General features: G+C 38.2%; 2 protein-coding genes across 2 annotated transcripts; one reads left to right on the top strand and one right to left on the bottom strand.

The window, feature by feature from the left end:
• Positions 1-817: 817 nt before the first annotated feature.
• LOC111339100 (uncharacterized) lies at positions 818-8,286 on the top strand. Its single transcript, XM_022945685.2, has 9 exons — positions 818-1,015; positions 1,144-1,274; positions 2,265-2,384; positions 2,849-2,952; positions 3,532-3,652; positions 4,474-4,521; positions 5,355-5,585; positions 5,784-5,975; positions 7,864-8,286. Exons 1-9 carry the CDS (start codon positions 985-987, stop codon positions 7,972-7,974), a joined length of 1,089 nt encoding a protein of 362 aa, XP_022801420.2. The 5' UTR covers positions 818-984; the 3' UTR covers positions 7,975-8,286.
• Positions 8,287-9,933: 1,647 nt separating this feature from the next.
• Positions 9,934-16,417, bottom strand: LOC111339101 (SH2/SH3 adapter protein Nck1). Its single transcript, XM_022945686.2, has 3 exons — positions 16,265-16,417; positions 12,595-13,470; positions 9,934-11,492 (listed from the first exon to the last, which is right to left on the bottom strand). Exons 2-3 carry the CDS (start codon positions 13,468-13,470, stop codon positions 11,289-11,291), a joined length of 1,080 nt encoding a protein of 359 aa, XP_022801421.1. The 5' UTR covers positions 16,265-16,417; the 3' UTR covers positions 9,934-11,288.
• Between the last annotated feature and the right edge of the window lie 6,001 nt (positions 16,418-22,418).

Here is a 22,418-nt window from a genome sequence, read left to right as displayed (position 1 = left end):
ATGCATGTTCATATTATTAATACAATGACATGAACTCCTTTTGTGTGTTTTATTCCCTTATGTGGCAGTAATGTGAATCATACTCATGGTGCTATGCCAATGTCATACCGTAAAATGCCACTTGTTAGCCCCCTGGTTTTGGGCCCTTCCTGCATCTACCTCTAAGCAAAAAAACTATATCCGATTATAATTAAACCCATTTCCCCCCGGATAGAAACCCCCGTCTAGCTTTTCATCTTTTGAGAGAAAGAAATTTTGTTGTGAATTGTGCACTAGAATTGGTTGCAAAGTTAAACTTCAAAGGAAAAGTCTGAACTTCTGTTTTGTTATGTTCCAGTGTTCTAGTTTTGTGCTGTTCCAATTGTATTGAAATGGATTCGATTTAATATGACGTTTAAAAGCTTAATTAATAACCAGTAAATACAAGAAGTGTTTCGATCAGCACTGCTATGGTTTGTGCGAAAGCGCCCTTCCTATTCCGGTCGTATGCCGCCTCAGATTAAGGCCCCTTTGCTTTATGAGATTTCCTTAATTGAAACCCCTTACGAAGTTGTAGAAGCCCACGGATACTAAGCGCCAGTTTACAGTATGTTACGACCATGTCTTTACGCCTGCATTTTCACACTCTAAAATAACGACATAATTAACCTTCCCATGTCGTTAGGCCTTTGAAGAACTGTTGTCATGTCGCTAGTGTGAACCAAGCACAAAGTTAAAATTGCTATTGCGTGACATGTAGCGACCCTTGCATCACCAAGTTTGCAGATTTTGGAGCCGGCAATGATTTGACCAGAGGAGACAAATTCAGAAACATGCGTGTTGAAAGAGGAAATCATATACGATCAAAATTTGATATTTTTGTCTTGTTTTGGTCAAAATTCTCGGTTTTTTCCCTATTGTTTGCGCAGAAAAACGTATTTTAGCTTTCGAAAGAGGAGTAAAAATACGGAAGAGGTCTCCTTGCATCTATAAAAGCGTTATTAAATGTTCCCTGGTGCTTCCTCGACGGGTTTTTGTAAGTATCCTGTCAGTTGTTAGTAAAAAACCTTGAATTCTTTTTGTTGATGAGGCAGTTGACTTTGCATTTTGGTGGGAAGCAGGTGTTGATGTTACATCAAATGAAGAAAAGTTTTTTCCTCCTAGACCATGCGCCATTTAGTAAAGGCTTTCTGGTTTTAACTGGAACAGCTTCGTTCATCAACATCCTTTTTGCATCATCCACAAGACGCTTGTTTCCTAATAATCCATGGATCCAGATTGTGCATAACTCAAAGGTAGTGTCCGAATTTAATTCTTACTTCTGATAATATTTATTTACTCAGGCTGTCAGTTCTTTAAAGTCGGTTTTCAACGCAGATTGATTGGAAGATATAAGATGACTAGGGACGTGGTGAAAATCAACAAGAGTGGGGCAAAGATCTCTGTATAACCCCATACTATTCTTAAATAAAGCCTTAGTCCCAAAGGTAATCTATTGTTTTCTTTATCCAAGAACTGTATGCATATTGATGTTTGAGGCTGTGCTGAAATTGTACCTAAATGGGAGCTCCAAGTGGAGTCTTAAGCCAGATAGAATCTTAATCTGTTACAAACTATATTGTTGGATTTAAAAGCAGATGGAGAAAAATGAACAAATCACAATTCCAGTTCTCAGTAACTTGAGTATAATGCAACTTAAACAATCAGGTTTTCACCAGATGAGAAGTTTAGAGCCAAATTAGACAGAATTTGCAGGCTGTGTCTGATTCTGTCAGTTTGCTTTGGTACCATTTATATTCCTCTGTGCTGGCCATTGTGACTCTGGACCTTAACTTCCTCTTTGATGAAACCCTGCTGTAGTATACATATACAATCTTGACATATAACTGTTTAATGATTCACATTGCAAGATGCACCATCCAGGTAAGCTTTATATTTACGAAATAGATTGTATGTTGCCAGGCGTCTGCTCAGGAATAGGTAACAAAATAATGACGTCAAAAGGTGGAAAGAACAAAAAAGTGGCACACAATTGAGCAACCAAGTGTATCATCTTCTGTTGCTGTGACTATATAGACCCTCAGCACCATGGAACTTATTTTGTGCTATATGATAGAAAAGCAAAATGTTGTTGATATTGACATCACATGTGTGGTCATCCTTCAATAAGCAAGAACCAATCAAAATTTGTGTGCAATTTGAACAGCTTATTACACAAATAACTGTAGCTCCCATTACTGACTGAATCTGTACATAAGTTATCTTTTTTTCTTTTCATTTTTCAGTTATGGCAAGTTTTGTCCTCGTCTTTTTACTATTCAAGTGCTAGAAATTTGATTTGTGGTTCATTTCTTCTGTATTCCTTCCGGATCTTTGAGAGACGATTTGGATCTAAAAGATATGCAGTAAGTGATAAATAATGGTAATAAGACTTACTGAAGGGAAATTCAGTCTGTAATCATGCGAGTGATAAATAAAATAGGACAACGGCAAAGTGGTTGTCTGATTTGTTCATTACAAGTTTGATTACCGACAGAATTAGCCAACACAAAGTTCTGTTACCAATTAATCAAAACTATGACATAATTAATTTTAAGAAACAACCTGTCGGTTGGTTGTGGGTTTATGTAAACAATCAACAATTAACTTGTTGAAGTGCACGAGGACAACACACCCACATGACATATGCAGTCCAATTACACAGGCATTAAGGGTTCACTGTCCAATTATAAGCATGCCAATTTTGTTAAAATTTTGATTAATCTCACTGTTAATTTCAATTGAGAATGTATGAGTACCAGTAATTTTTTTGTCAGTTCTAGTACTTTTTCTTCTTATATACAATTAACTTATTTCTTTTTCTTTACAGTCTTATATTTTCTGTACCTCTGTTATTGCAATTGGACTTCAACTTACCTCTGTAGCTGTTCTCAAACATTTTGGGCATGAAGTAGGACTTCCTCCACCAGGACTGTATCTTTTTGTCTTTAATAAAAACATGTTATCCTGTAAAAAAAAATTATGTTCCATCGAGTTTTTTGACACGACTTTAATACACAATTATTCACTGTAAAGGAGGTGAATAATGGTAGATATTACCAAGCCACAAAGCGTCAAGGTAATTATCCACCACTTCCACCAGTACTGATGTGAATAATTATTTTTAATCAGTATATAACACTGACATAGAGCCAAAAAACTAGTTTATTTCTGCCCTATACCAAAAAGCGGTCAAAAAAGTAAACTCTTGCTAGTCACTTCCAAACTAGCCAATCAGGTGGTTTGTTTTGGTTCATGGATAGACCTCATTACCATAACTTAAGGGTGAATAACTTAGCATCTAATTTCCCCTTACAATATCACCCTCGAATCACACATTAAGATCTCAAGAATGAATGATCACCAACTAATGAAGCTCTTGATTGTTAAGCAAATTCTCCTTGTCAGCACCTTGGGAAATGTATAGAGAACAGTATGGAGAATATGCATACTGATGTTGGGGTGTAAAGAGGTGAGATAGTATTTTCCTTACATGTGCCTCAACACTAACAGTTTTGGAGTGCTGTTTGCAACTCTTGTCAAGTATTTCTATGATGTCCCAGCATCAGATGCCATTACTTTCTTTGGATTCCCAATCTCAGGCAAAATATTTATTTACTCCATAGCGTTACAGGTAAGTAGTTTGCCTTTGATCCTTACCAGAGGTTTTATTATATACTAGTCTTCTCGGATAAGGACGAATAAACCGTAGGCCCCATCTCCTGCAGGGTTAGGGGTAAGAGATGTTAATTTCCCATGCATGAGATTACTGTGTGGTGGATGTCCTCCCCTGGGGTGGGATGGGTGGGATGGGTGGGTTTACTGGGCCCGCAGTAACTGGCGCAAGCTGTTGCGGTGTCCCTGCCTGTCGGCAAATCTAATAAATTAAATTAAATTAAATTAAGGGCCAGGCACCACACAAATGGAGGTGTTGTGTGGATGGTTTTGCCCACCTGGTTTGACCATCTGGAGGAAAGTTTATCCTATAAAGAAGTTCAGTTCAAAACGTTTTGCCCTCCTTATGAAAATGTTAATGAAACCTGTGCTTTACACTACGTGTAATTGTGGACCTTGTAGTGGTTTGGACTATGCAAGGAAAACAGAAGAATTCCCAATTTATTCCTAATCTTTCCAGATGGTCCTGAATATCCAAGATTTTATGCTTGGGGCAAGATGTTAAGTTTATTCATTAGTTGCCAAAGTTATTGATAATAGTTTTAAAGGACAATCTTTAAATTACTTGTCAGGGCCCAACACTAACTTTTCAACGTACTAGCCAAGTGGTTAGTGACAACTTAGATGTGACAACAATTTCAGTTTGTTTACTAGCCATACTGGCTAGTGGAAATCAAAAACCATTCTCCAAAACTGAATTTCAACTAGTCCATGGGTAGTTGGCTACCATTAGTGTTGAACCCAGCTTGTATAAATAGTCATTCATTTTCTTCTTAATAGATGCTGTTAGCTAGTAGGGAATCACTTTTAGCTGGTGTTTGTGGGATGGTAAGTTCAGAATTAAACCTTTTTATTTCATACATACTGAGATGTACACTATATATATCTTATTAACCAAGCACGAGGGCCGTACTGGGAGAATATCGGCCCGAGGTCTTGACAGTACAGACCTCGCTGCACTCGATCTGTACAAAAAAGACCAGGGACCGATGTTCTTCCAGTACGGTCCCGAGCAAGCTTGGTTAATAAAAGATTTATTATACGACTGAAGTTCAAAGGGACACAAGTGCGGATCATTCAGGACCATTCGGGACAGTGCCCGGTCCAATACTGAGAGAATATTGACTGGCAATAGAGCATCTTGATTGGTTGTTTTTAGTTATTGGCCCTCTGAATGCCCGTGTCGTGTAATAAAAAGTGTTATTATTCATGTCTCTGATTGGATGAAGGATGTATTTCCACAGTTGTCTGCTTCCAATCTTTGAAATGTTTTGGTCAGTAAGAAAAAAATCTCTGTATGCATGAAATTAAAACATTCCATGGAAAGAGTTTGAATGATTTTTATGAACTTGCAGCAATGCATCAGACAACTCTCTTGTTTGTTTTTCTGATGCATTGCAACTCATGAATAAAAATCATTCCTGCACACTTTCCATGGAGAAATCTTTATAACTCCCTTGAGTGGCCAAGACAGAATTCCTCCATACAACATCAATACAATATCTAGCAGGCAAGTGATGTAAATAAAGAAAAATATCAGGGAGAGGATTATTATTTTTTATGGTTATAACCACTGATTTCATGATACAAGTCTTGAAAAGGTTATAACATTGAACTTGTTCGCGCAAGAAATGCTATCATTTGTTCTCCCTATTTTACAGGTAGCAGGATTTATTTATAGGTTCAACTTATTTCAAGTTCAACAGTGGCTGAACTTGCCAGAATCTCTGACGTCAGCTGTGTCCAGAGCAATCGGTGGATTGTTTTCAACAGAGAGTCTCCCTACTCAGCCCTATGCGATGGGTGCGACGCTGGAAATACAGAGAGCTCAGCAAGTGGAACATTACGAACAGCAAGCATTGAGGGCTAGAATGGGACATCTCAGAAACAGGGTAAATACATCATTTCCTATATTCTCATGACTATGATGTGTGATTCAGGGTGTGATATTGTTACAGTAAGGAGAAATTACATGTTAGTCACTCTTAGGGGCCAAAAGATTTAAGTTTAATTAAGAAACCAATCAAGAAATTTTTTTGTAACATCTATATTTATTATTTAATATATAATAAATGTTTGATGTCATCTAGGGTCCTCCAAGAGTAGGCCAAGGATATGCAGATGTTCTTGTGCCCCCTGGGGGAGGAGGCTGGCTTTGGGGTGGGGCAGGTGGCCAACAGCCACCACCCCCACCTCCAATGAATAACTGGCATGACAGAGATGCTGATGCAGACAATGCTAACGTACCTCAGCAACCAACTGTGGAAGTTTCCGAACAACAGGTAGGTAGAAATCGTTTCAATTGGTTATGTGAAGGGGAACCACTCAAGAGATATGAGTCAGGTTGTGGCAAATGTAGTAAGGTTTGGCATGATGCTTCACAAAGATAAGACTATGAACAGTTCCTCTTTCCAAGCTCAGTCTGGTAGGGTGGCAGAAGTGAACAGTGTAGAGTAGACATCTATATTTATACCGGATAGCCCCTTCAGTGTGGTAAACACTGGTATCAACGGGGGTCCTGTTACCCACCCATCCCAGGGGAGGACATCCATCACACAGTAATCTCGTGCATGGGAATTTAACGTCTCCTGCTCCTAACCCTGCAGGAGAGAGGACCTCCATTTATTCGTCCCTATCCGAGAAGACTAGAATATCTAACCATTTCTTGATGTTATAGAAAGGTAGCATATTCTTCTCAATTATTTTATGACCCTGAGGGTTGGTCTGGCCGGGGCTCGAACCCTTAACCTCCCACACAACAGTCCAGTGCTCTATCCATTGAGCTAACTGGTAGGTGGTATGTAGTAAGGTACTCATTTTGATGCAAATTGTAGCATTAAAAGGTGCTGATCACTTTTAACACATGTAACAGACTCACATTCAGAGTAATAATAATAATTTAATATTTATATTGTGCAAATTAACATCTGAATAATATGATCAAATGCGCATCGCAACACTGTCTGGGGGACTTTAGTTAGACTGCATCAGCAGTTTACAAACAATTGAAGGAAACTTATTTCAAGATGCCCCCTCCCCCCAATTCCCAGTAAACAGGCCAGACCACATCACAGTAATCTTGTGAGTGGGTTCTTTAACGTCCCCTGCCTAACCAAATTAACTAATAAATAAATAAAGGCTGATAGTTTCTAAAGAAACTGTTTGGGGCTGCGTCGGTGGGGGTAACGAAATAATTTGAATATATCAACAAAGTTGAAATGGTAAATTGGCCACCGTTATGATTATAAAAGCTGACGTTTCGAGCGTTAGCCCTTCGTCGGAGCGAATAGAGGAATTGTGGGTTGTGTGTGCTTTTAAAGACAGAAAATGGAGCTTCATTATTGGTGGAGCTATTACTTAGCTCCATTTACTGCCTTCAAAAGCACACATAACCCACAATTCCTCTATTTGCTCCGACGAAGGGTTAACGCTCAAAATGTCAGCTTTTATAATCGTAATGGTGGCCAATTTACCATTTCAACTTTGTTGATATATTCAAATTATTTAACTAATAGATGCAGAGTAACAGTAGATTGGTGGAAGTTTACAACACAAGGACCTACTATACTCTCATGGTTTGATCATTACCAGCCTGTTCACAGACTATCTTATTTTCCTCTTCCAATAATGTATCAAGTGTGGGAAAATTCAAAGAATGCAGATCTAAGTGGGTAGAGAGTAGTTACAACTCTGCACCATAAGCCTATAAAAAATGAAAGATTAATGTGATGAAAGTAGTGCTGGAGGGTGGTGCAATGCTATGCTTATCCTCTTAAGGAAAGAAAAGAAAAAGTGGGTTTGGACAGGCTAGAGCAGTAATTAAGCGATAGAACACCTTTTCCAGGCTCCATAACATGATCAAGGCTCGTGGGATATTGAGATTACAGGTAGCCTTCAGCTCATGATTATAAGCTTTCTGAAAGTTCCCTTAACATCACAAGTGACACTGTCATGTTATAAGGCCCAGAAAAATGCGTTCTATTGCTTTTATGACATAATCAGTTACTGACAGGCTCTATAATCTGAAAAATACATCTGCTTGGAAACTGAACTGACCAAGCAGATGACACATACTATGTTCATTTTGTCATTTAGAAGCTGAAACTGTTTTCACACTTAAATCATTGAATGACTGTTTAAGCTCAATCAATCTTTCATTAAATGTGGCAGGTTCAGACTTTGGTAGAGATGGGTTTCTCCAGAATGGCAGTCCTCCATGCTCTGACAGCAAGTAACAATGACATCACCGTGGCCACAAATATTTTATTGTCGCAGTCTTAGCCTCGAGTATTATTAGTACCGGTAGTGGTTAATTACAACATCTGGTCCGTTGTAGCAACTACCTGTCAGGATTTCTGTAAATACAGTGTAAAATGCAAGATCAAAATATTACAGATGTAAAGTTCTGATTTTGAGAGACTTAATAAGCAAGTCGGAGTAACATTTTTATGTTACATGCCTTCTAATGTTTATGGTAGGATAGTTTTAACAGTGGAGGCCATTGGAAGTTTTATTAATGTGCCATGGTACTATGAAACTACATGTACAGTGAGGTGGCTGAAAAAAAGGAAGTAATAAAATTGTTTTAAATTATGATGAATGCACTTCAGTGTCAAGCTCGAAGCCAAATTAAGCTCATCAAACCAAAGTTTCAAACCTTTAATCAGTCAACTCATGTCCTTTTTTAATACAAAGGTTCTTTCAAGCTAAGGATAAGCATCCAGAGAAATTCTGCAAACTAACTGATGTCTGATACTCAAAGAATTGCCTCTCTTTAGCAAGAGTATGCAAGAATTTTTATCAGCGGAAATGTCTGTTCTGAAAAGATAACTTTTCCGAGAGTAGAGTTTATGAAAACTAAGAGTTTTGACCTCCAGCTGAAAGTAGTCCTGCAAAGGATGGTTCTTGGTTGTAGCAACTGGCAATGCCACAACCCTGGTGGGGGATGTTACCCGGTTAATAGGACATCAGGTACAACTACCAACAAAAAACTCCTTCTGAGGACGACCCTCAACTGTGCAATCAGACTACAAGTTCAAAGATTAAAAGATACAGAACCACAATTGATCTTTACAAATCTAGAAAGACATGGAATCCATATTGTAGAGCAACCAATTGATTTAACTGAAAAAAGAACCTATGACTTGTAAACTGAGTTGTTAACAAGAATTAGTTTAATCTACACTTCACTAATCTCCAAAAGTTTCCATTGTTACCTAACAAGTCATTTAGCTGGAATTTGATTAGCTATCTGTCCAGGAATGACACGTGAACTAACTGCTACGTTTTCAAAATCACTATTTATACAACTGATTAAACAATACTTCATGGTAAAAGATAACTAATTTTCTCAGCCAAAGTTTTTGAATAAATACAAAGAACATGCATAAATTAAAGCAAATTTAAAGATTGAAAAATTGTTTGCCCTCTCTCAAATGTTCTTTGGTACTATACATTGTACATAGCATTTGGCTTGTAAACCTACATTCCTTCAAATAAACCATGTACTGGATATATGTAGGTTGGTAAAAAACTTACACTTTATGCATGATGCCCAACTATCCACAGGAAGAGTTGCACAATATAGTGTGACAATATTCACAGAACCTCAAGAAACCGAGAAATGTTTTGGTAGAGTTAATTGCAAAAATAATCGAGTAATAGTATGCATAGAAGTCAGCTAATTCCTTGTACAGTTAAAATTTAATGAAGATAGTAATTATTGAATATATCACTGTCAAATAATCAAATGATTGTGAAAGCAATTTGGAATGAATGTGCAATTGCTCTTTTCTGTCATGGAAAAAAACCACTACTGCATATACATTGGAAATTGCCAACAAAATCATTTGATTAGCAGTAACTATCACTAGCATTTGCTTGTTTCATTTACTTCTTAAACCTCTCTAACTCCCCAAGATCCGATGGTGAATTCTCCCCTCAAGCTACCAAACATTTCCTTGTAAATTAGTTACAAAAATTTAGTGTCAGATTGAGTTTAAAACTTCTACCTGATAAGTAGTTTGGGTACTCTCTTAACTTGTCTACTGGATAACGTATGAATATTACAGAGAGAAGTTACATGTTAATCACCTCTTGGAGTCTCAAGAGTTAAATACACCAGAAAGTATTTGGTGACCATTGTGAATTAAAATTCTTCAGTCTGTATTGTGTAATCACCTCGCCCAAGAAGATAGTGCTACGTAACCCTCGGCCTAAAAAGAGTATGGAAAACTACCATTACCAGACCAAAACTATCAATTTATTACTAAAAAAAAGAGTATACAATGGTCTAGTGGTATTCCTAATCTATGTCTTCAGAGTACAAAAAGATTGTTTAATATAAAACTAAAGTCCCCTCACCTTTTGCATTTTTAACACACACTTCACTTAAAATTTACAGTACTTGCTAAAGACACATTCCAGCAATCTTATCCCCTAAACTTTTCGCTACTGTACCTATTTCATTTTCTAACTTTCTTTCCAATTCCAGAGTTGCCTTTCAACCTACTGGGACCTTAAGTGACCTTCTTAAAATGCAATTAAAAAAAATCAGTTCTGATCTTGAGCCTTGCTCTATTCACATAGCAATGAGCTCCGTGTATATGTACAACTTGATCAAACTAATGCCCTCTCATAACACTAGTTTGAAATATCTTAATTCTATCTTAATTGCATCTTAATTGAAGGCCACATCTAAATTTCACTAAGAATTTAAGAACAAACCTCAATTCACTTATATTAGTCTTTGTCCACTAATTTTTCAGCATCCTCTGACACTACCGCCATAATCAGCTTTCTCTATACCCACGGACATAGAAATTTCCGAGCCTCACTGAATTTGTTTGCCAAGTTAGTCTACCCTTTAACAAGCTGGCCCTTTTGACCTCTCATGATCTCATTTTAGTAATTCTCCTTGCTTTCTAACATACAATTCTTATCAGTGTTAGTTCAGAGAATTTGGTATTTGATCAACTAATAATCCTCTAATTGATACTTTTCTTTAATCTCATAACTAGTCTGACCATTATTGTAAAGAGAAATTCACCGTGGGAATTTAAGGCTCAACTTGCTTTTTCTCAAAATTCAGGCATGTCAAAACCCGATTTACTGTAACTAAATATTAAATATTTTGAATACTTGCTGTATCTTCGGTCAAAGAGTCCTAAAATGACGTTAACTCAGATGTTCATTGACATGTTTCAACATTGTCTCACCAAAATGTTCAGCCTGTTGGCAGACGTTTGATAGCCCCCTGTTGACATCAATGAGCTTTGACTACAAATTGTGCCAACATGTATGAAATCTTCAAGGTAATTTCGACCCTCATCATTAATTCTCTTGTGGATTGCCTGCTGCATAATGTCAGGGTATACACAATACTCTTCAAATTTTTGTGGATTAATTTGTAATTTGTACAATTTTTTTTTGCAGACTAAACACTTCACTTCAATACAGGAAATGTCTGCTTAGTAATAGCAATTTCACAATAGAAATTTCCTCTGCAGAGTCTCAAAGACATCAATTATTCATCAACCAAGTAAAATCATGCTTCTTGCCTGGTTCTAAACTTTGTGAAATTTTCAGATACTATACTATGATCCATCCTCAAAGGGCTTCACCAAAAACATCTTGTTACCAGCGTCATCTGTAAAAATGGGATTTCTCTTGTAATGTTCTATTAAGTCTTCCACTCTGTCAAAGCTTCGTGGACCAATTTTATATTTTCCATCTGCAAAATTTACCCTAAAATGCTTGATTTTGTCTGGAGCTTTCATGGACACTGAATATCCTCCCTCCTGGCAAGACAAAAAAAAAAAGAAGACAATTAGTCTATAGATTCACAAAATCTTCTTAAGTATCATGTTCATCTTAAGGATAAGATGCAATTATACTTTAGAAAGCATCCTTGAGATAAAAGCAAAGGTTTAACCACACACACAGATTATAAAACTGCTGAGAAAAATAAACTTGAAAAAAAGACTTTGCCTCCTTCTCCAGCCCATTCATATTTGCACTTGCCCATTTATTTGAACCAGTTATCTCTTATCGTGGATGTAGTTCTACAAAGTGACACAAGAGTAGTCAAGAGTAGATCCCAAAGCTCATAATAACCCTCGACACCCTAACATCAGTATGCATGTTCCCCAGACATTCCCTGAGGTGCAAACAATGAGAATTTCTTTGACAATCAAGAGCTTCTTCAGTGGATCATTTCCTTTTTTCTTATGACCTTCATGTGTGATTCAGGAGTAAATTTGTCCAGAGGAATAAGATGCTTGTCACTCTCAAGCACCAAATGGTTTACTCTGCTATCTAAACTAAAAAGCTAAATGAAGCTTCAGTTGAGAGAAAACAGAGACCTTTAACAGTAAATTAGACAATCTACCTTTAGTGAGAGGCAAACGGCCTCAGATCCTGCACAGCCCTACCATTGTTTTTTCAAAAAGACCTGGTGGTCTCAGAATCAGAGATTGCCCTGCAAGTTTCTATGCTAATCCTCTAAACCTTAACAGGGTCTGGGTTAAGGTCTAACAGGTCTAGCAGCACCCGCTGGCCCCTGGCGCCTTGTTTCTGCTCTTAGATAACTCAGGAATCTTAGTTTTTTCGTACAAAGCATACAGTGTATGCTGGGTAGCCCTGGATTTCACAGTTTCAGAGCACTAGGCTCCCTTCAATTTTTCTTAAAGCACAGCCTTGCTCAACATCAGTTTACAAATTCTCCATAATGTTCACTACACACTTCCTATAGTGCTGATTAGGAGACTTTTTTTAACAACCAAAAGTTTCTTCTGCTGCTGATCACTTACTTTGTTCTCCTACATTAACCTGTTTGACCCCACAGCAATGCTGTTGGGAAAAATTTCATGCTAGTAAAAGCATAACAAGGTTCTTCCTTACCTGAGTTTCACTAACCCTTACTAGAAAATCTCCATCAGCTGCATTTTTATTCAACATCTTTTCAGCCTGAACCCTTGTGATTTTACCCCAAAACCATGCCTCGTCAACAAATGGAAGTTTCTTATGCTGAGGTAAAATAGCTTTTCCTGGTCCCTTGTTGTCAGCTGCTGGCTCTACATTCTGCATTGGCATTTTGCCATCATTGTCTACATTTACAATATAATTGCTGGGGACCAGTCCCGAAGAACCATCTGATTTTCTCGCAACCCACCATTCAGGGTCATCTTCGGGTTTCTCAATTATATCCAGAATTTCATCCTTTTTAAAACTAAGCTCTTCGGGATTTTTCGGATCAAAGTTGTACAGTGTCTTCACTTTGTGAAGTACCGGTTTATCTGGGACAGATTTAGTCACTTTTGAGTTCTCTTCTGCATGTACATAATTGGAAGGAAACCAGCCTGATTCTTTTCCAATTTTCCCCTTCCACCAACCATCTTCTTTCTTTTCAAGAACAGTTATTCTGTCACCCTTCTTCAATACAAGTTCATCATCATGTTGCGGCTGGAAATTAAATTTAGCAATCACAGTTTCGAAAGCATTTAGAACATCCTGTGGAACAAAGTATTCCCCTGGTGAAGTCATGGCTCCATTTTCCTTTGATGATTTTCCAGGTCCTAGACTTTTTAACCAGTTTTTGGGTTTGCTCTTTTTTACATAGTTGGAAGGGACATAACCAGTTTCCCGCTTTGAATTTTCCACATGCCACCAAGATTTGCTATCATCAAGAATGACCAGTTTCTCATCCTTTTTTATGGAGAGCTCTTCATTCTGTGTAGCTTTGTAGTCATAAAGAGCGATAGCATTAGTGTATGACATCTGTAAAAAGAGGGAAATTACAGTTATTATCACAGGCCATAATGGAGAGTTTACTGCAGGGCATAAAATTAACTTTCTTTTTCTGGTAGCCACTTGGCTCCTAAATATTTTAAAGTGATAGCCAATTCCAAAAGGTTGGTGGCCGTTATGACACACACACGCACAAAAATTTATTTACCCTGTCACTGTACTAAATAGATTTTCATATCATAGTAAAACAGTCATATAAACATCAAAAATGAGCCTGCTAAATTTGCACAAGCTACAAAGAGGACACTACAATGGATCATATACAACTTTATAGGTTACCTAAATCCAAGATGGCGTCTAGTGACTATAGATTTACGTTCGACATCGTGCATGTGCTGCATTTTGGAAACGAGCTTAACGAGGAACTTTGCCGCAAATTTATCCTTACAAATCTTCAACAATCACTAGATCTCTAGGTAAGGTGTGATTAGAAATTCTAGTCGCCAATTTGGCGACTAATTTTCAGGATTTGGTCGCCAAAGTGAAAAACTTAGTCGCATTGGCGCCTGTATTAGGTGCAATTTTACACCCTGTAGTGGACTAATTAACAAATCAAGATTGATTTAGCATTGTCTGTACTCTTATTGACTACTATATTCACCCTCACAGTGGTCAAAATAATGTGGACTCGTGAGGTGCAGCCCGTTGACACGAGCAGTGCTGTCTGTACTCTCATCAACAATTGCAAATTTGGCCAATCAGATTGGGACATTGCTGCCAATTATGGTAAAAAATTTATTTTAGAATAATGAAATTAAACCAGTGAGAAGCGAAAATCAACCAAATGTACAATATAAGCGGCTGGTAAATAAACAAGTTTTACGTATGATGCACGATCCTCGCAGTAGATAGCGCTATTTATGCAATACGTATCTAATACCGCAGTTCAAAATATATGAACTTCATATATTTATTCTATCTCAAAAAAGTTTTAAATACGCTCTGACTTCCCTTTCATGTCTTTTGTAATTTTTGCAAAACTCAAATAGCAAAATTTCATATTCTAGCCAGCTTTGCTCAATGGTGTAATTTCATTTAAGGAAAATAGAAGCCATTCAACTGGTAAATGATGGTGTTAACCCTAAAAACCCAGATTGTTTTGCTATTGATTTTTTTCAGTTTTAATTCTCTCAATCCCCACCAAAGTAACAGTAATACAGTTTACTTTCTTGGGCATAAATATGTTTCAGGCACCTCAGAGTAATTTTAACCCTCACCTGGTATCTCAGGCTAAAAATGGATAACTCAAAGTCAACCCCAAAACATCTTTGTGCCTGCCAACATAACCTGTATTGTTTTATTATATCCAAATAATCAATCAACAAATCTATGGAGGTTTTTCGTTTATTTTAGATTACCAAAAACTTCAGCCATCCTGGCAAACATCATCGAGTTTACATTTGTATTGCTGTTCAATTTTCAACCTGATTAAAAATTCATTCACACATCAGATTCATTTTTACATATTTTCCTCTTTTTTCTGAAGACATCCAAGAATTTAAGGCAAGGTAAGATCACACTGGTTTTAAAGAACTTTAACTCAATGTAAAAAAAAAAAAAAAAAAAAAAACTTTGAACCACAACAGGCACAGTTTATCACTATTATCAGAGTAACACTTGAGATTGTCCTTGAAGAAATTTTGGAGAAGATCTATGTGAGCATGTGTTATACCTAAATTTACGGTATGATTGAAACTCTTCAACAGCTGAAACAACATTCTGTCCTTCAAGGGAAATTGAAAATCACAGCTATTTCACAACAAATCCCAAACAATCACCAGGACGAGAAAGATTGATAAAATAGTGTGAATCATGTACGGTATAAAAGATTTAAAAACAGGCAATGTAATAACTTAACATCTGAACCTTGTACCGACTGAATATCGAACCAATTACTCGCAACACTTTTTGATACAGTCCTACTCCACGCGTACTTTTTTTCTGCTTTTATTTGTATGAAGTCACATGCTAGACTTGCTTACCACACGAAAGTGAAACAACAATTAATGACCGCTACTGCTAACTTTCATTTGACTGAAATTGCTTTCATTATTAGAAATAAAAAGATTCTGAAAGAAAAATTCGCTCCTTTCCATAATATTCTTGCGCAATTAATAATTCTTATCGTAACTAATTTGTTTTGCAAGAGAAAATCTGCTTAGTTAAAAAACGGTACCACTGATGTTTATCAAGAACAAGGTGAGATAATGCGAGAAGAACTAAATATTTAACTTCAAAGTGGTCATCTAAAATTGTGTAGCGAATTTTTCAATCAACCGGAAAATTTCTATTTGGTGTATATTTTTATATTTAGTTGAGATACTTCTTATGATTTCTGAAAAGTAAATACAGTTCCTCATCTAAGATGCTTATCTCGAATGGTAGACCTCAAACAGAATCAGCGGCGTAGAGAAGATCGTGCCCTTACGAACGAAAGAGAATGCTCAGTAAAGGGAATTTAATATCAATTCCACAGGCGGTATATAACTCACGAAATTTGCCTCTCGCCAAGTTGGAACTCACTTTCGAAAAGCAAACAGCCTAACCAATAAAAATCTACATAGGCGGTCACAGATTAATTACATTTGTATTTTCCATGGATTAGAGAACAGACAAACAATATACAAACCGTACACACGGACCTCGTTCGTAATTTTCTCTTTCCCTTGTGTGAATATTGCTGCTTACAGTAAAAATATGCCTAAAGATGACTTTGTCTACTATCACTTTCCTCTAGAATGGCTCCTTCGAAGTCAAAACTAACCTTTTGATTACAGCAACTCCGTGAAAATCCTTTAGTTGTTCAGAGGGCCTATTCACTTTCCTTGAAGAGAGGTCCAAACAGTTTTCGGATTACCGCCGACGGTGTCAACATGGCGGAATACACCACAACTTTACACCCTTGTCACGTGATAGTCAAACCCAGTACTCCTGCTGCACGACTCATTCCGTTCTTCCCAAAAGCAGTATTAACTGGAAACTAGTCTATCAGTGAAGGATACAACAAGGGAAATAAAAAAAGAAAAAAGAAACGAAGAAGCGAAGGAACGAAGGAAGGAACGAAGGAACGAAGGAACGAAGGAACGAAGGGACGAAGGAACGAAGGAACGAAGGAATAATAATAATAATATAGTTCTTAAAAACGTATTACACATAAGTCTCAATGCTTTTACATAAGATTTAAAGTAATTGCAAAATAAGATAAAATTTAAACTATAAATTAAAAGCGATTTTTAAAAGGTGAGTCTTGAGCCTGGTTTTAAAATATCTTATGAAATCAGAAATTTTGTTCCAAAGCATGGGGGATGGACGCGCAAAGGATCTGTCGCTATAGGTAGAGGTTCTAAATCTTGGGGCAGACAAGTGATGGACCTTGAGGAAAGGAGAGAGCGGACAGGTGTATAGAGAGTTAATAGATTTGCCAAGTAATCAGGAGCCAGACCATCAAGTGCTTTATAGGTGTAGAGAAACAGCTTGAAAATAACACGATGTTCCATAGAGAGCCAGTGTAGATTAGTATGAGGACTGGAGTAATATGTTCAGATTTTTTTGCTCGCGAGGAACGAAGGAACGAAGGAACGAAAGAACGAAGGAACGAAGGAACGAGGGAACGGAAGAAACGAAGGAACGAAGGAACGAAGGAACGAAGGAACGAAGGAACGAAGGAACGAAGGAACGAAGGAACGAAGGAACGAAGGAACGAAGGAACGAAGGAACGAAGGAACGAAGAAAGGAAGGAAGGAAGGAAAGAAGGAACGAAGGAACGAAGGAACGAAGGAACGAAGGAACGAAGGAACGAAGGAACGAAGGAACGAAGGAACGAAGGAACGAAGGAAGGAAGGAAAGAAGGAAAAGAAGGAACGAAGGAACGAAGGAACGAAGCAACGGAGGAAAGAAGCAACGAAGGAACGAATGGAACGAAGGAAAGAAGCAACGAAGCAACGAAGGAAAGAAGCAACGAAGGAACGAATGGAACGAAGGAACGAAGGAACGAAGGAAAGAAGCAAAGAAGGAATGTAGGAACGAAGCAACGATAGAAAGAAGCAACGAAGGAACGAAAGGAACGAAGGAACGAAGGAACGAAGGAACGAAGGAACGAAGGAACGAAGGAGCGAAGCAACGGAGGAAAGAAGCAACGAAGGAACGAATGGAACGAAGGAAAGAAGCAACGAAGCAACGAAGGAAAGAAGCAACGAAGGAACGAATGGAACGAAGGAACGAAGGAACGAAGGAAAGAAGCCAAGAAGGAATGTAGGAACGAAGCAACGATAGAAAGAAGCAACGAAGGAACGAAAGGAACGAAGGAACGAAGGAACGAAGGAACGAAGGAACGAAGGAGCGAAGGGACGAAGGAACGAAGGAACCAAGGAACGAATGGAACGAAGGAACGAAGGAACGAAGGAACGAAGGAACGAAGGAACGAAGGAACGAAGGAACGAAGGAACGAAGGAACGAAGGAATGAAGCAACGAAGGAAAAAGGTGAGTCTTGAGCCTGGTTTTAAAATATCTTATGAAATCAGAAATTTTGTTCCAAAGCATGGGGGATGGACGCGCAAAGGATCTGTCGCATAGGTAGAGGTTCTAAATCTTGGGGCAGACAAGTGATGGACCTTGAGGAAAGGAGAGAGCGGACAGGTGTATAGAGAGTTAATAGATTTGCCAAGTAATCAGGAGCCAGACCATCAAGTGCTTTATAGGTGTAGAGAAACAGCTTGAAAATAACACGATGTTCCATAGAGAGCCAGTGTAGATTAGTATGAGGACTGGAGTAATATGTTCAGATTTTTTTGCTCGCGAGGAACGAAGGAACGAAGGAACGAAGGAACGAAGGAACGAAAGAACGAAGGAACGAAGGAACGAGGGAACGGAAGAAACGAAGGAACGAAGGAACGAAGGAACGAAGGAACGAAGGAACGAAGGAACGAAGGAACGAAGGAACGAAGGAACGAAGGAAGGAAGGAAGGAAGGAAGGAAGGAAAGAAGGAACGAAGGAACGAAGGAACGAAGGAACGAAGGAACGAAGGAACGAAGGAACGAAGGAACGAAGGAAGGAAGGAAAGAAGGAAAGAAGGAACGAAGGAACGAAGGAACGAAGCAACGGAGGAAAGAAGCAACGAAGGAACGAATGGAACGAAGGAAAGAAGCAACGAAGCAACGAAGGAAAGAAGCAACGAAGGAACGAATGGAACGAAGGAACGAAGGAACGAAGGAAAGAAGCAAAGAAGGAATGTAGGAACGAAGCAACGATAGAAAGAAGCAACGAAGGAACGAAAGGAACGAAGGAACGAAGGAACGAAGGAACGAAGGAACGAAGGAACGAAGGAACGAAGGAACGAAGGAACGAAGGAACGAAGGAGCGAAGGGACGAAGGAACGAAGGAACCAAGGAACGAATGGAACGAAGGAACGAAGGAACGAAGGAACGAAGGAATGAAGCAACGAAGGAAAGAAGCAACGAAGGAACGAATAGAAGGAAGGAACGAAGGAACGAAGGAACGAAGGAACGAATGGAACGAAGGAACGAAGGAACGAAGGAACGAAGTAACGAAGGAGCGAATGACATAATTTACCCTTACGGCTACGACCATGAAATGCTTTGAGACCATTCGACATTCGATAAACTGAAGAAGGGTAGCACCGTACAGTCGATACGTCGTGACCCACATCACTAAATTGTGTAACAAATGATGAGAACTTTATTATCATTGTATTCCACTGTAATAAATAATCCAAATCTTTTGATACCAAAAAATCAAGATCCATGAACGATGAAACCCAACAGTTCTATTGGAAATACTTGCGCAGTTACGTAACAAAAATGTTATGTTTTTATATCATCACTCATGGCAAACCTTTGTTTATGAGAATCTTTTTTCCTTCAGGATAGCGCGGATAGCCTCCATCACTAACCGAGCTAATTGTGGTTATCATGAACAAAAAAATGTGTACTTATCGTCCTTTGCCAACACTTTTTTGGTGTCAACGTTTTTGCAACCGTGTGTAACTGCTAACTTTTATGCTTGAACTACCGTACGTGCTCTGTATTTAATTGTGTTTCTCTAAAAATAGAAACGTTAAAGGATACTAGACCATATTAACTTCGTCATACTTCCGCTTTAAAAAGAAAGCGGAAGTATGACGAAGTTGATATGGTCTAGTATCCTTTAACGTTTCCATTTTTAGAGAGACACAATTAAAAGTATCTTAAGCAACCAGCCTAAACGGTCGATCAAGCATGCCGAATTTTGGAAATATGCGGAGGTCCATAAGCATGCATTGCAAATTAACGAAAGGAAATTGAAACATTTCCTTGAAACGAAGGAAGTCTAAACATTTCTTCTCCCTCTAAAAATCCCCGCCAAACCCAACTGACGCAGGCAGTTAGTTATTGTATAAATGGACATTCTACGCCAGTTTCTCATGCGAAGCATGCAAGCAGACAACACACGTGCCACGAAGAAGTTTATTCCTTTCTGTTCTGATTGTTTCTTGTTTGATTTGTCGTAATATGGCAAAGTATTCTTGTGACAAATCGAAGTGTCGGGTTTCTCTCAACAGCGATTCATCGCCTGAGTTCGGATTGAAAGCTTCTGAAAAAGGTGTGAAACAAGTGTACTTAAAAATTCAAGATCTTCATTGACAGTTACAGAATTTTGCCGTACAGATGGGTTTGGGCTCGAAGCGAAAGCGAGCCAATGTTAGGTCTGTCCTACGACTATGACGTTTTGTCTTCAGTTGGGTCTGTTGAAAAATCAAGCAAAGTCCATGGTTTTGATCTTTAAAAGAAACACAACATGGATGCCTTCTAGATTTGAATTATTCATGCCAGCTCATTGCCATAGCAGAAGCGCTGACAAACTTAACAGCGACAACAAGTTCAACTGATGGGAAACTGATGAATGAGCTAAACTCTGGTGTCGTTTGTTTCCGAGTCTTGAAGGAATTCTCTTTCGGCCTTGGAAGTGGATTTAAGTACAAGTGTTGCAAGTAGGCTAAGGAAAATTAGAGAAACCAAGTAAACTGTGACTTTGACCTAATTGAAAGCATATGGCTCTTGGTTTTTAACGCTGTTTTGACAGTAGTTTTCATCTTTGTGTTGTTCTACTGGCCTTTGCTACTCTGTGGGATTCCAGATTTCTTATCACACGGACATCTTCAGGGATACGGAAGAAAAGTTACTTCAAAACAAGGAAAAAATGAAAATGGAAAAGAAGGGGAGATATTTTTGACTACAGTAGACGAACTCCCGGTGGATGATTCAAGCCCGATAACTTGTGCGGAGATTGTACAAAAATGCATGACTAATTTGCCATCTTTAAGTACGGATTCAATGTAAAATTGATTCTCTTTTGGTATTGTATAATTCCAATATTTTTTTACATTAAACTCTTGTTGTATTTTATAATCAAGGAGAACTTCGACGAGACCTCCAGAAAGCTTCTGTTTCAAGTTGTTGATTCTTATCTTTACATCTTTAGCATGGTTAAACCTGCTGTTTATGTTTTGTTTATTGTGCCGTTATTTGTAATATCCACTGTGGTAATTTTCTGTTGGACACCCAGAAAAGGCGGGGTTTTTCATTCAGGTGAAGTGTTTCATTTGCGGGCGAGACCAGCTCAGTCTTAAAAAGCATACAGTAGAGCATGTAAAAATTATGCCTAATAGTTTAATCAAGGTAATGAAAACTGTTTTACTCTTTCTTCGACAGTTCGCATTAAAGATGCGTCCCAGCGGCAATGAATGTATCCATTCTCAGCAGTCACTGTGTGGGAATGCATTTTGTATCTTATGCACGATTGCATTCGTGGTTGTTATGAGTCTAATCGCCATGTAACAATATCTCTTTTAATCGGCTTAGCTGTTTTTATTGTAAAAACTATTGTACATTCTCCCCTCGAAACTGGATTGATTCACCTGACAGCACAAGCTAAATTTATAATTCATAAATACGGTAAAATTTGCAAGTGGTTGTCGAATTTTCTATTCATCATTGTTTCCCTCCCATTTTTCGTCAGCGTATCAATCAATGTCACCTTTTCTAGTCAATTCATCGTTCGAACGTTCGGCATCGTTATCATGGGAATTACCTTGAACGCGGAATCAGCTGTTCCTTACATCGTCGCTCCGACGAAGGGCTAACGAAGGGTTCCGACGAAGGGCTAACGCTCGAAACGTCAGCTTTTGTAATCGTTACGGTGGCCAATTTACCACTTCAACTTTGTTGATATATCCAAATTATTTCGTTACCCCCACCGACGCAGCCCCAAACAGTTTCTTTAGAAACTATCAGCCTTTGTTCCTTATATTACGTTCGCCTTCGTGGTCTAGAGAAACGTATATCTTTGTTTCAACAATTCACAAAATACGTACAAGGAAATCAAAATTATGATTTGGGAAGAATGGAAAGAGCAGAGAAAGCCCGAAAGAGAAGACACAATTCCAACGAAATTGTTTTTGTCCATCTGCAAGGACTCCATTGCAAATGAAATTTGCGCCATGTTGTGTAAAATGCTTGCGATACTCATATTTCTGTCAAGTGCCTTAGCAGCAATCTTTCTGTTCAAAGTTGAGTATAATTCGTCGACTGTAGTCTCCAGCATAGCTGTATTTGTGAGCGGAAAAACATCAGAAATGTTTTTCAGCAGAGTTACAACAGGCAACAACATCACTCGCTGGAAGAGAATTGGGAAAAAAGATATAATTCAACCGCCTGTGTGAAGGAATTCATACGCTGGGACAAGTCAGATGGTACACCTGATATGGGAATTTATTACCTTTGGGTTCGATTCATTCCATGAGACTGGAGTCTGTGTAAAAAATTTCAATACTTTTACTCGTCAGTGTGACTTTCGTTGTCTCCAATGAAAATGATGGGGGAGGTAAAATGAACTTTTTTAGGCTATAAACTCTTGTTCTTA

The sequence above is a fragment of the Stylophora pistillata genome, chromosome 7 (genome assembly GCF_964205215.1).
Source record: "Stylophora pistillata chromosome 7, jaStyPist1.2, whole genome shotgun sequence".
Classification (NCBI taxonomy): domain Eukaryota; kingdom Metazoa; phylum Cnidaria; class Anthozoa; order Scleractinia; family Pocilloporidae; genus Stylophora; species Stylophora pistillata.
This window is presented reverse-complemented; position numbering and strand designations above follow the sequence as displayed.